Source organism: Cynocephalus volans, chromosome 15, assembly GCF_027409185.1.
Source record: "Cynocephalus volans isolate mCynVol1 chromosome 15, mCynVol1.pri, whole genome shotgun sequence".
NCBI classification, from domain to species: Eukaryota; Metazoa; Chordata; class Mammalia; order Dermoptera; family Cynocephalidae; genus Cynocephalus; species Cynocephalus volans.
Genome location: NC_084474.1, coordinates 49,825,794 through 49,838,886, shown reverse-complemented (window position 1 = coordinate 49,838,886; position 13,093 = coordinate 49,825,794). Strand labels below are relative to the sequence as shown.

At 38.4% G+C, this 13,093-nt stretch overlaps 2 protein-coding genes across 6 annotated transcripts in view; both read right to left on the bottom strand.

Annotated features, from left to right (window-relative positions):
* Positions 1 to 5,233, bottom strand: part of DPY19L4 (dpy-19 like 4) — a 54,926-nt gene extending 49,693 nt beyond the window's left edge. For 3 of the 4 annotated variants that reach the window (XM_063079722.1, XM_063079723.1, XM_063079724.1), the window contains exon 1: positions 5,186 to 5,233. In XM_063079722.1, the coding sequence (XP_062935792.1) occupies positions 5,186 to 5,201 (16 nt within the window). In that variant the 5' untranslated portion in view covers positions 5,202 to 5,233. Of the gene's footprint in view, positions 1 to 4,164; positions 4,315 to 5,185 lie in introns of those variants that run through there. The other variant, XM_063079725.1, reaches the window with a different exon arrangement.
* Positions 5,234 to 9,869: 4,636 nt separating this feature from the next.
* ESRP1 (epithelial splicing regulatory protein 1) overlaps positions 9,870 to 13,093 on the bottom strand; it is a 54,659-nt gene continuing 51,435 nt past the window's right edge. The window contains exon 16 of one of the 2 annotated variants that reach the window (XM_063079686.1): positions 9,870 to 10,578. Coding sequence is in view for 1 of the 2 variants with exons in the window: in XM_063079687.1 (XP_062935757.1) it covers positions 10,561 to 10,578 (18 nt within the window). In the remaining variant the exon portion in view is untranslated. The remainder of the gene's footprint in view (positions 10,579 to 13,093) is intronic. The other variant, XM_063079687.1, reaches the window with a different exon arrangement.

Below are 13,093 nucleotides of genomic sequence, written 5' to 3'. Positions count from 1 at the left end.
CTTCTGATGGGATGATGCTATTTTAAAAAAATACCAAAATAACAAAATTCTTTTCTAGAATGATTGGGGGACATTTAGCTTATTATTCTAGTTACCTGAAAGTATCAAATGCATCACTCATGGGTTAACAATTTTTTAAAAATCTAAATATAATACATTGAATGAAAAACTATACTTGATTTATATTCACATATATAATAAATCCTAAAGTTCTGCAGTTTTACAGTGCTGTGGTTTCATTAGCTTTGTACAATTCTATATATTTAGGTGTTAGCAAATGGGATGAACCTAAAAAGATCCCTATATGTAGCAAGCTCTCAGAAAAATTTCTCAATATTCGACTATCTTCCCTCTCCAGTAAAAATGTAATGCAGAAGTTACTTCCAAACTAGTAAACTAAACTCCAAATTAAACTGGAATTTGCTACATACAATTTAACTGCTTTTCTTCCCTAGAATTCACTATCTTGTGGGATAGATGACTACAGTATAAGTTCAGAGCACCCCTGTCAAGTTTATAAGATGACACAAGAATTTATCTCTTATAGGAGTGAAAGGGTTTTTTTCTTTTCTATTAGTAATGACTTTAGGCTATGAAATGTGAGTCTAAACAGAGGAGTCAAAGAAGGGGAAATAAATCAGCTGCTGCTGCTGATTACCATTTGGATGGTTTTCTAGCTTTACAGTGGAAAATGAATAAATGTGTTTTTAAATAGCTCATTATAAATTCGTATGTTCACTAAAATATCTTTAAACACTGGCATAGTAAGAAAAAACTATACATTTAGTGGATTAAGTCTGATTAGTCTAATTTTTACCCATTTCTATACTACCATTTATTTTTTAGTCATGTTAAATAGTGAAGCCAGGGGCTGGCCCGTGGCTCACTTGGGAGAGCATGGTGCTGACAACACCAACACCAAGTCAAGGGTTAAGATCCCCCTACCGGTCGTCTTTAAAAAAAAAAAAAAAATAGTGAAGCCAGCGAATACATTAGAAAATCAAATTATGAGACAAGCCCTACCTTAAATTGAGTATTTTTGTATACAAATCTAGATCAGTTAATAAATATTACTATATTCCTTTTCCATAATGCCCCCTTTAGTTTTCTCCTGCTCTGAGTTAAAGCAAAAGGTAGCAGTGGTCAACAAGAGTAAATATTTATGTAAAGTCAAATAAAGTCTTCAAAAGCAAGTTATTATTTTTAATTTTATTTAAAAAGAATACAAGAGAAAAATATAACCACACAAAGTTTACTTAGCAGTTGCACTTGCATGATTAAACACCTTAATAGTATAGGACTTAAAAAAAATTTAATTGTATAATTTCAGAAATCAACTTGACAAATCTATCGAGACAGTTAATGAATGTACTATATGTGCCCAATGGGATAGGTGGGTAGGTCTTTTCCATCAGACAGAGTCTAAAAATACACATTGAAGATAAAGATAAATTGGGAAGGGAATGTTCACATAAAAAGTGTTCTTACAAAAAACTACCAGCTTCCTTTTAAAAATTTTTCTTTATCAAATGAATCACTTTACAGGGACTTTAAGTAAAGTGTTCTTTGTGCACATAAATGGATTTTATTAAGAAATGTACAATTTACACAAAAATTCTGCATAGATTCCCAAATAATTTATGAAGTATACAAATCTTAGTCATCTCTCAAGAATATATATTAGCAATGATCAAGGACCATACAAATAATCTATAAAGGATCTATACTACTCTATTTTCTTGATTCTAAGATGCCATACATTTTAAGACACTGTTTAATAACAGTTTTTCAAGGCGAAAAAAAACCTATCATATTGAATGCATGCACTGATTTTAGTAGCATTAAACTGTAAGAGCAAGAAGGACAACTTGGGAAATACACTATTCACTTTAGCCAATCTCCTCAACCTTGTCCCCAAAACTAACTTTTTGCTTCTCACCAAGAAACAAAACTAACTGAATACAAATTTCATTTCCTTTCCTTTATATTGATCTTACAACTTCATAATTAAAAAACAAAGCCACGCATCTCTAGGTGGAAAAACAGCAATGGCCAAAGCAATGAACAAACTAGATTAGTCGTAACAGAAGAGATGGAATTCAAGTTTCCTTTACACTATCTTATATTTTTAGAATTGTAAAGAAAAAGTCAAACTAAATGAAGCTAACATATTTGCAAAATAACCTGCTATTTCAGTCTCCGATCAAGTGATATTCATATGAAATGGTTAATAGGGCTACGTGCAAATGTCCATCCAGACTATACAAGAGTACTTGAAAAAGTTCAGGCTGGTTGGTTAGCTCAGTTGGTTAGAATGCAGTGCTGTAACACCAAGATCAAGGGTTCAGATCCTCATACTGCACGAGCACACACACACGCGATAGCTTATCAGCCTACCCCCCATAGATTTGCAATTAGTCAGAAAAGGAAAATATATCAAGATGTGTTCCAAATACTATACAAAGGGCTTTCAAAAAGTTAATGGAAAATGCATATCATGAAAAAACTATGCATGGTTTGCATAATTTTTTTTCATGAAAATAAACTCATACTAACTTGTTATAACATGCCAGAACAGGATCTAATTTAAGGCATTGAAAAAGATAAGACGTCAGTGGAAAAGAACCCCTATCAAAGCAAAATGAATCCTGCTAAAATTGAAGCAAGAACAAACATCGAACTTATGGTGAAGCTTGGGTGGAAGGATGATGAAATCATTGATGCTTTACGAAAACTTTATGCAGACAACGCCCCCCCCAAACCAGCAATTTACAAATAAATAGCTTGTTTTAAGAACAAAATGATGTTGAAAGCAAAGCCTGCAGCAGCAGACCATCCACATCAATTTGTGAGGAAAAATTTAATCTTGTTCATGCCCCAATTGTAGAAGACCAATGATAAACAGCAGAAACAATTGTCAATGCCATAGATATCACAACTAGTTCAGCTTACACACTGACTGAAAAATTAGGGGCTGGCTGGTTAACTCAGTGGGTTAGAGCACAGCCTTGTAACACTTTGACTGAAACATTACAGTTGATCAAACTTTCTGCTCTATGGGTGCCAAAACTGTTACGCACAGATCAGTTGCAGAAAAGAGCACAACTTTCAATGGAAATTTTAAACAACTGATATCAAGATCCTGAAGCATTTTTCAAAGAACTGTTAACAGGAGACGAAACATGGCTTTACCAGTACAATCCTGAAGACTGAAGCACAAAGTCACAGCTACCGAGAGATGGAAGTGGCCCAGTCAAAGCAAAAGCAAACCAGTCAAAAGCAAAGGTCACAGCAGCAGTTTGGGGGATGTCAAGGCATTTTGCTTGTTGACTTTCTGAAGGGCCAAAGAATAACATCTGCTTATTACGAGAGTGTTTGGAGAAAGTCAGCCAAAGCTTTACCAGAAAAATGCCCAAGGCTGGCCTATTAGCTCAGTCGGTTAGAGCATGGTGCTGATAACACCAAGGCCCAGAGTTAAGTCCCTGTACCGGCCAGGTGCCAAAAAAAAAAAAAAAAAAAAAGGAAAGAAAGAAAGAAAGAAAAAGCAAAGCCTAGGAAAAGCTTCACCAGAGAGTCTCTCTCCACCACAACAATGCTCCTCCTACCCATTCCTCTCATCCAACAAGGGCAATTTTGCTAGAATTACAATGGGAAATCATTAGGCATCCACCTTACAGTCTTAATTTGGCTCCTTCTGACTTCTTTTTGTTTCCTAATCTTAAAAAATCTTTAAAGGGCCCCCATTTTTCTTCAGTTAATAATGTAAAAAAGATTGCATTGACACGGTTAAATTCCCAGGACCCTCAGTTCTTTACGGATGGACTAAATTGATGGCATCATCATTTATGAAAGTGTCTGGAACTTCAAGTTTATGTTGAGAAATAAAGTCTATATTTCTAATTTTTATCTTTTAATTCCATTTTCCGAAGAACTTCTTGAAGTCCCCTTGTACTGCAACCACAGGTAGAACCAAGCAAACAAGTAGAACTACATTCTTCCTTACCAACTACAAATAGCTTTTGGTTTTGAAGCTGTTTTTAGGTACAGCGTGTAAATTTGGATCAGCTTTAACACTCTGGAAACTCAAAGAAGAGGAGGCAAATATGAAGCACACATGAGCACAGAAACAGGGCAGGAAGTCACAGAGTGGTAAATGCTTCTTACACTTAATTTTTAAAAAACGTATTTTCCACTGAATTCTTGAAATTCCCTTCTTGCACTCTTGGTTCAAAACTGCTTAAATCAACATATTTCACATTCACAGCTCCACTCAATATGGTAAAAAGTCGTGTTTTCCACCAGAATGCAAAATCTAAACTGCTCAGTCAAGTGACTCACCATACTCACAATATACCTGTTCCTGAAACGAGTCGGGGTATGAAGTTATTACACCATGAGTATTTCTTTATACTATCCATCACTAGCTATGTTTCTTCCAACCTCGATTGTTCTCTCATATCTAACATTTTCTATGAATTAATTCCGCTAAATGAACTAATTTTCTTGGTATCGGCCCTGAGAGGAATCCTTTCTGCACTGCACCCACTTTCACCCTCAAAGTCCTACTGGTCTCTCCATCCCCCAAAACCACTTACATGCCCCTGCCCTTTGCCATTTTCCCCTAAACCATAAGTGAACTTGGCCTTCTTCGGTTTCTGCCATGTTCGTCCCCTCCCAATTCTCCTTGCCATGTTTATCCCAAATCCCTGCCTCTATTTATACCCGTAGCGTGCGTCCCCTCTCACCCTGTGACTTTGTGTTTGTCAGTTATCTACAGATTTCTAACGAGCGCACTCAGAATGAGGGGCATTTGGTTAAACAACCATCATATTCAACTATGCACTCAGAACCGAAACCTACATCTTCTAAACCAAACTATGTCCCCCAGCCCCTTAGTGATCTGCTCAGAACCCTCCCCCGCAACCGCTCCCCCCACAGCTCCCTCTCTTGCTACCGATTCCCAACTTTAAGCTGCACCCTGGCTTCCCACTTTGGCCGACAAAACTTCGGGCCATTCCCTCCGCTCCTTCTGAATTTCCCCGCAAACCTCTGCCCGCCGCCCCGCTCCTTCCCGCCCTCCTCGTGCGGCCGCAGCCACCCGCAGCTCAGGCCTGCAGTCCCCTCGCGTCCCCGCCCCTCTGTCCCGAGACCCCTGGCGGCAGTTAACGCGCTGGACCCCGGTCACCTTCTCCCTCCGCCATCGTCGCCGCGGAGGCCAGGGGGCGCCTCCAGCTCCCGCGCGGCCCAGAGCCTCCCTCCCTCCCCGTCGCCGAACCCCTCTGCCGTCCCCGGCCAGCTCCCGGCCTCCGCGCCCCCACTTCCTGACCCGCCCCCCTCCGGTGTCGCCGTCAACCACGTCCCCCCGGCGGCCCGGGAACCAGAGTGCTGGGAGCGGAGGGCGGCCGGAGCGTTTCGCTGTGGCGCCTGGGCCTGCGCGGGCAGGAAGGAGACTCCGTGCCTGGGGCGTCGCCCGCGACCGGCCCTCGCGGCCGCTTCCCCTCCCCCTGTCTGGGGCAAGAGACGCTGGTGCGTCCTGCGGCGGCCCCTCCTCTCGCCCGTCCTTTCAAAACAATGGGGGCCTGAGCGTGCTTTCCGCGACCTTTGTGCTACACTTGATCTTAGCCAAAAGGCCGAGAAGCGATTCCGCGACCTTTGTGATTCGACTCAGCGAGTCACAGACTATCAAATGCTACACCGTCCAGATCCAGCCCCTGTCCCCGCCCCATTGCAGGAAGAGGAAGCCAAGGCCCAGTGCGGTGGAAGTCACGACACTACTCAGAGTCAGAACTAGAACTCAGTGCTCTGAAGGGCTCTCAGTGCCTGCCTTCTCGTTGTGGTTTCAGAGCACGGCAAAACCTTCTGGGTTGGCGCTTTGGTTTAGTAGGCCATTTGACCATTACAAGAAAGAAGTTTGCGCTAGGAATTTACTTCGTCTTTTTGAACATCAAAACTGGTTAAACCATTTGTATTTAATTATATTGTGGGGGAAAATAATAAGACTGTAGTCTGTGGGGGGAGGGAGTGCTTTTAGATATTCTGCAGCAGTAGAACATAGTTTTAAATTTGTTATACTGTTTATGTCTTTTATTAGATCTGGTATTCTCCAACAAATACCAGGACCTTTTCCTAATAGTACTCAGAAGTAAATTTAGGAACTGACGAAAAGCCCATTTCAGGACGAGAGAAACAAGCACAAAAACTCACGGAAGTCATGGGGTAATTATGGAGGTCCCATTCTGAGCAGGGAGCAAGATTCTCCTAATAGCACCTTTATTAAGTTAGGATATTTGGGGAGAAGCTATCATATTTCAATGAGGTGCAGAAACAGTTCCAGGAATTCACTGTATGTTTTTGGTTGCCTGTAAATGCCTTTTGCCTTCAAAAATACGGCACCAGGAGTTAGAAACAGTGGACCAGAAGAGGCCTGGGGTCAAAGCAGAGAGAACAGAATATATGGACCTTGAAAACCACAGGATATGGCAAGGCTCCTGGACATGGGCAGCAGATTTCCAATTGTCAAGAGCTACGCCTCATGGTAGACCACTGCAGTGGCTATTGAGGGCGGCTGTTTTCCAGGTCTAGGGTCTTGAGGTGATATACTGAATGGTAAATTTGCCTGCTCTATATAGTAGTAGGGGAAAGAAAAATGATAGAGAAAAAATAACTTCTTAAAATTAGAAATAGAAATATGAAAGATAGTTACTCAATTATCAGATAGAAATCATTGGATGAGTGATTACATTCCCTAGAAGAAACGTTCTTCCCTTGAACCCTAAAGCCTCCACATAAGGATAATGAGTAGAGCAGCCTATCCCCAAACCAGTGTAACCTTGTGAGAGAAAAATAGTCCATTTTTTATTCAAATATACACTTCATCAAAAAAATAGAACCCTAACTGCTCAAGATATTGCCTTGCAGCAGGCAGGCATAATAGTTGAGCTTTAGTAGGTCATTGCATAATTCCATAAAGCCAGCTGCTTCCAGATGGTAATGCACATGGCTAGTGGAGACATGGTCTTAAGAGGACATCAGATGATAACTTGATTAATCAACTATTTTACTACTGTAAACCATGGGCTGCTAGTTTCTCATTCAGAATTTGAAGTCATTTCATTACCCTTTGCTTCACTTTGACCAATCCTAAACACACCACATTTTCTCAAATGGTCTTTTAACTTAACAATCTGTTCTCAAAAAACAATATGATTTTCTACCACCTCTAGAAGATTGAGGACCCCTTCTGTATAAAATGGATATTTTTAGGGAGTAATGTGAAATGTTCTTTTTTTAAGAAGTTAGTTAAATCTTTTAGAAAATGTAGACTAGGAGGCAATTTTAGTAAACTGGGTAAGAAAACAAAAGCCTGGATGGAATAAGGCAATGGACATAAAAATGTTCAAAGATAATGAATTCAAAAGATGCTGGAAATAAATCTACAGGGCCTGATGACAAATCAGATGTGATAAATGATGAGTTGAAGTTGATTCCTGAGGTTCCTATTTTGAAATTAATCATGTGCTTTCTATGTTCAAAGCACAGTGTGCTGCCAAGATATGAGAAAAATATAAAACACCCCTGAAGACTTCTCTACTTGAAACCAAAGAAATGCATGCAAAGTCTATCTCAAAAACATTCTTCTGGCAAGTGTTTCACCATGGGAGTAGTAACAGAACATAATTAATGTGAAATCCTTGCATCAGTTCAGCTTTTCTTCTATTAAAGATTTGGAACTTTGTTCAATCTTAATACCAAAAGAGCACAATGATTTGGGTGGGGGGAATGTTTTCCACCGAAGTTATGATTTATCACTGTAACAATTTATGTGTAATAGGGAAACTGCCATGACATTTCTTTTTCTTTTATTTAATACAGTTACTACAAAGGAGGGAGTAAAAATCATTCAGCTCAATTCCTTCATATGGAAGGCGAAGGGATATTCAGGGCCAAAACTTAAGCTGGTAATCATAAAGTTGAGAGAATATAGTATAAGCTACAACAAAACCACTGAGAAGATATATGCCCAAACTATGAACCTAACAGATGAAACTTTGAAGTCCTTTACATATTCTAGTCCTTTTTACTCTCGTTCTTCCTTCCTTCCCTATCACCCTTTCTTAATTTCCACATCCTTCTGACAGGCTATTTTTCTTGCCATGAAGATAGCAGCTGCACGAGTTTCTATTCCAGGGAGACGAATAACTGGAACACTAGCATAGCCCAGTCATCTCCGATTCTGCTGAAGGCAGGGAATAGCCTGAGCAATGGTAAATGCCTGCCAGAGACATCAAAGCAAGGAGGAACTTGGGTGAGAACCTCAGCTTGCCTAGAGAATTCTGCCGCCTTCTTGCACTATGTGGTGACAGAAAGACCAAAGCTGAAGTAGAAAGCTGAAAGTGATTGCTCCATTTTTGTAAATGATGTTGGCAAGGACTAGGACTGAAAAACATTCTATACTTCATCCAACGAATGCTTAACAGGAACATATTGAGTGAACAGAAATGTACTAGACATTGAGGGAAATAAAGGAATACTTCCTGCCCTCGAGGTTACAATCTAATTTCAGAATGGATACACTTGAATTCTATATCATGAATATGTTATGTCAAGTGATACTGACAATATATGTTGCTATGAAATGTGAGAAGTCAGGCAAGACTTAAGCTGGCCCCAAAAGAGTGGGTAAAATTTGAATTGGAGAAACAGAGTAATTGGAATAAATAAGGAGTGCATGGGATTCAGAAACATTCTAGATCTTACTAGTTTTACATGGCTTGAATAAGCTTTCAAATTGTCAAGCAAGTATTCACTAATAAGACACAAGGATTAAATATTAATACCTGTGACTATCAAAACACTTAAAAATTCAAAGTTTCAATGATTTATGCTGTAATGATGGTTGACCACTATATTGTGTGCATTTATCATTGATACTTTTATAAATACATACGGTAAGCTTAGGGAAAAATCCTACCACATCAGGGTACACCCCTCCACCATCACCATAATTCTTCTAATAACAAAAAAATGCAAACATTGAGATTAAACAGGCAAGTTTTATTATCAAATGTTAACAACTCTACAAAAAAATCAGTAGTACTGTAGTAAGTATTACTGCCTATCTTAAAGTCTTTCAGAACTTTGGGCAGACAGCATCTTAAGGCATCAAGTATAAAGAACTTTTTTTTCTGATCCTAAGTGCCAGTTATCATGAATTTTCACACAAAATGTGTTTTTTCCCCCTAATGCAGTTAAAGGGCATTGCTGGTCAGATGAAGAGAGAAACGTTTGGCTCTCCATTTAAGGTATTAAAGTAATGCTAAGTAAATAAAAATAGCAGCCACATAAATCTGCATGGCATTGCATCCAAGCAAAGGACAATATAACTAACTTAAAGAAATATCAACATTCAATGCACTTAATCAAATTCTGTTTTCTTCTTTGGAGTTATATGAGGCAGCAGTACTAGCTAGTTGGTGTCTAATATTGCACTTTTGTAGCATAAACACAGCTAAACACATAGTGCTAAACACTGACAGTATCAGTGCCTGCTCTAACTGCAACGGTGTTTACTTCTCAGTCTACCATGCTGACTGTAGTCCTATGCTCTTAAAAGTTTTATTTGACTGTTAAGGCATTAGAGAAAAAGGTTTAAGGCTATCTTAATATATACAAGCATTCACTTCAGTTAGTATATTGCTCTCTAGAATACAGTTCAAATAGTTTCATTTGTGATATTAAAAACTATGGAATTTCTCTTATTAAAGTCCAAACCATCAATAATGAAAAAGTACAATATAAAATACACATGAAGCCACAATATTCAGTTACATTTCAAACTAGAAATTACTAACTACATGTAGCTGCTTCATTTTTGGTTTCGCATTTTGGCCCCTAGTTCCTTCCTGTTTACAACTGGTTCCTGCTGAGAAAACGTTCCAAATTTTTTGACTACAAATGTTTAGTGGAGGGTGCACCATTTCTTCTAATTTATCCTCAGGTGTTTTTAAAAATGGTTATAATTGTTTTTTAACTATATAAGACATCATGATGGCCGAGAGACTAGGAAAATAATTGGTTTTATTTCATCACTTTGAAGTTTGTGATTAAGTATTTCAAAATCTTATTCTTGAATTACTCAGCAAGAAGGCATGACTGTGTAGAAGACAGGGGAATGGAGAGAAAAGAGTGGGAACACACAAAAATGAAGCTTCTATAACAGAGTTCATGGTAGAGATGGTAGACACTAGTGGAGTATTTTTTTTAATCCAAGACTTAAAACTTAGGAAACACCTATGATGCGCCACTTTAGCTGGAAGTAATGGAGACATCTGATTTCCAATTCACATTTTAAATGCCTATTTGCAATCAGCAAGGAGCCAGGTATAGCTGCCTGATGCCTGCTATAAGAATTTGGCTTCACTGGCTCAAATTTTTCACTCCACCAAAAGATAAGGCACAGGCCTACTGTCCAATTATGTTTGCTAAAAATACTGCAGCCTGAGTGTAGACAAACTTCCCCTGAAATTGCTAGAAGTTTTCTTTTGTCTGACGGTTTCAGGATCATACATCTTTCAAACACTGCAAAAAATAAAAAGAAATATTATAGTTTCTAAATTTAATTCTTAGAAGCCACAAAAATGATTTTGAATTCTAAAAAGACTAAAAAAGTTTTAAGATAGTTCAAATTTTTATTTCAGACATAGTTGGCATTTACATGGCAAATGCTTAGGGAGTACAGCACTGTCAAAGGAAGTTTACGTGGCTTACACAGCTAGCATTTTCCACAACTTCCTATCCTTTGTATTATCGTGTGTTTAGCATGTATGTTTTCACCTCCTAATCAGCTTCCTTGTGGAGAGACTATTTCATTCATTCCTGAGTCTGGGTCCTCATGTTATCACAGCACTCTGATATTAGAGGTTCTATACCATTACCAAAATAAACAAAACCATTAAGACAAATTTTTAAAATTAAATTCTAGTACAAGAAATTTCAAGGGGGGAGAGGGAAGTGGGAAGATGTTAGTCAAAGGATATGTAATTACACTTAGATAGGAAGAAGTTCAAGAGATCTGTTGTCCAGCAGGGTGACTACAGTTAATGAGAGATATACTCTTAAAAAATGCAAAGAGAGTAGATGTAAAGTGTTCTCAACACGAAAATGATAACTATGTGAGGCAATGCATTTGTTAATTGGCTAGATTTAACCATTCCACAATGTATATATACTCCAAAACATTATGTTATACATGATAAATACATACTTTTTCTCTCAATTAAAAAAAAAATTAAAGGAAATTTCAAATAAGTTCTAACAGAAACAGAAACATTCTGGTCAGTAAGAAGCACTAAGGCATGACATAGCAGCAAACATATGAGCTCTACGACCAGTGACTAGTCAGTTAGCATCTTTTTGTGCATCAACTATATTTCATTCCCACACACAGCATTTCAGATTACCATGTTATCCCCAATTTAGATACAGGAAACTGAAGCACAGAAGTAAGCTAATAATTGGCAGGTCTAGGGTTTGAGCTAATGCTGATTGGTTTCACTGTGCTATTTTACTTATACGCTACACAAAAAATTTAAAACTTGAGGCATTATATATCTCTTCACATGTAAATGAGAATAGGGATGAAGACAGAAATGGAAATAGCTGTTCAGAGTTCAGTCTTGTTTCATATGGCAAGTCTGAAATGTGGTCAAGATTAAATTTGCTTTAATAACAAAGATTCAACAATTTGTACAAATTTAAAATCAGGTAATTAACTCTACCAATAATCCGACACTATTGCCCGTACCTATCTATTTTACCCTTCTTTTGGTAATAGTAACTGAATTTTCCTTAAAGAACTGCCCTCTCACCCAATCTCAAGTGCATAAAAAGGCAATTTTACCACTGAACTGAATGAGTGACCCAGACATAGCCAATTAGAGCCCTGTCATCGTGTTTTCAGAGACAGACTAAAGCCAGGCCAGCAAAACTCAGTTCCTGGCTTGCTTCTTAACTTGAAAATAGAATGGTATAAGCCAGGTGTTGCTGGGAGTATCTCATGGAGCTTTGCTGAGAGCAAACCCTTACATCCAGCTAAGTCAGTCAACCTGGGTATGTCAATTATTAGAGTCTATTCCCCTGCATATCACGTGTATCATAGAGGGCACTGCACCTCTATGGTCTTCTTTCCCAACACCTGTTATCCTAGTCTCATCACAAGGAAAACATCAAACATATCCAAATTGAAGGATATTCAGGGCCGGCCTGTGGCTCACTTGGGAGAGCGTGGTGCTGGTAGCACCAAGGCCACAGGTTCAGATCCCTATTTAGGGATGGCCGGTTGCTCACGTGGGAGAGCGTGGTGCTGACAACACCAAGTCAAGGGTTAAGATCCCCTTACCAGTCATCTTTAAAAAACAAAAAACAAAAAACAAATTGAAGGACATTCCATAAAATACCTCAAACCCAGTATACTAGGAGTTGGCCCATTATCTCAGTTGGTTAGAGCATGGTGCTGATAACACCAACATCCAGGGTTTGATCCCTGTACCAAAAACAAAACAAAACAAAGAAAAAGCAATGGTATATCTCAAAATTCTCAAGGATATAAAAAACAAGGGAAGACTGAGAAACTAACACAGACCAGAGGACACAAGGTAACAGGACAACTAAATGTGATGTGGAATCCTGGGTTGGATCCTGGAACAGAAAAAGGATCTTAATGGAAAAACTGGTGATATCTGAATTGTCTGCAATTTAGATAATAGCTAAAAAAAAAAAAAGCCCTTATGATTATTGTAATCACACAACAAAAATTATTTCTATTAACATAGAACTTTATAGTTTGTAATACTTGTTTACATTCATTAATCCATGTGATTCTCACAGAAAAATATGTTAAGTCTTATGTAGAAGTGATTTTATGCCCATTTTACCGAGTAGGGAAATGTCACCTCTAAGGTATCATCATCTGCATATGTACACAAAATAGAGTCATAGCCAAGCACTACTGACAGATTTAGATTTAGGGGCTGACACTGCCTTTGAGACCTGAGGAATATGAAACTGGAAATTTAACAGTGAGTGAAGGAAAAAG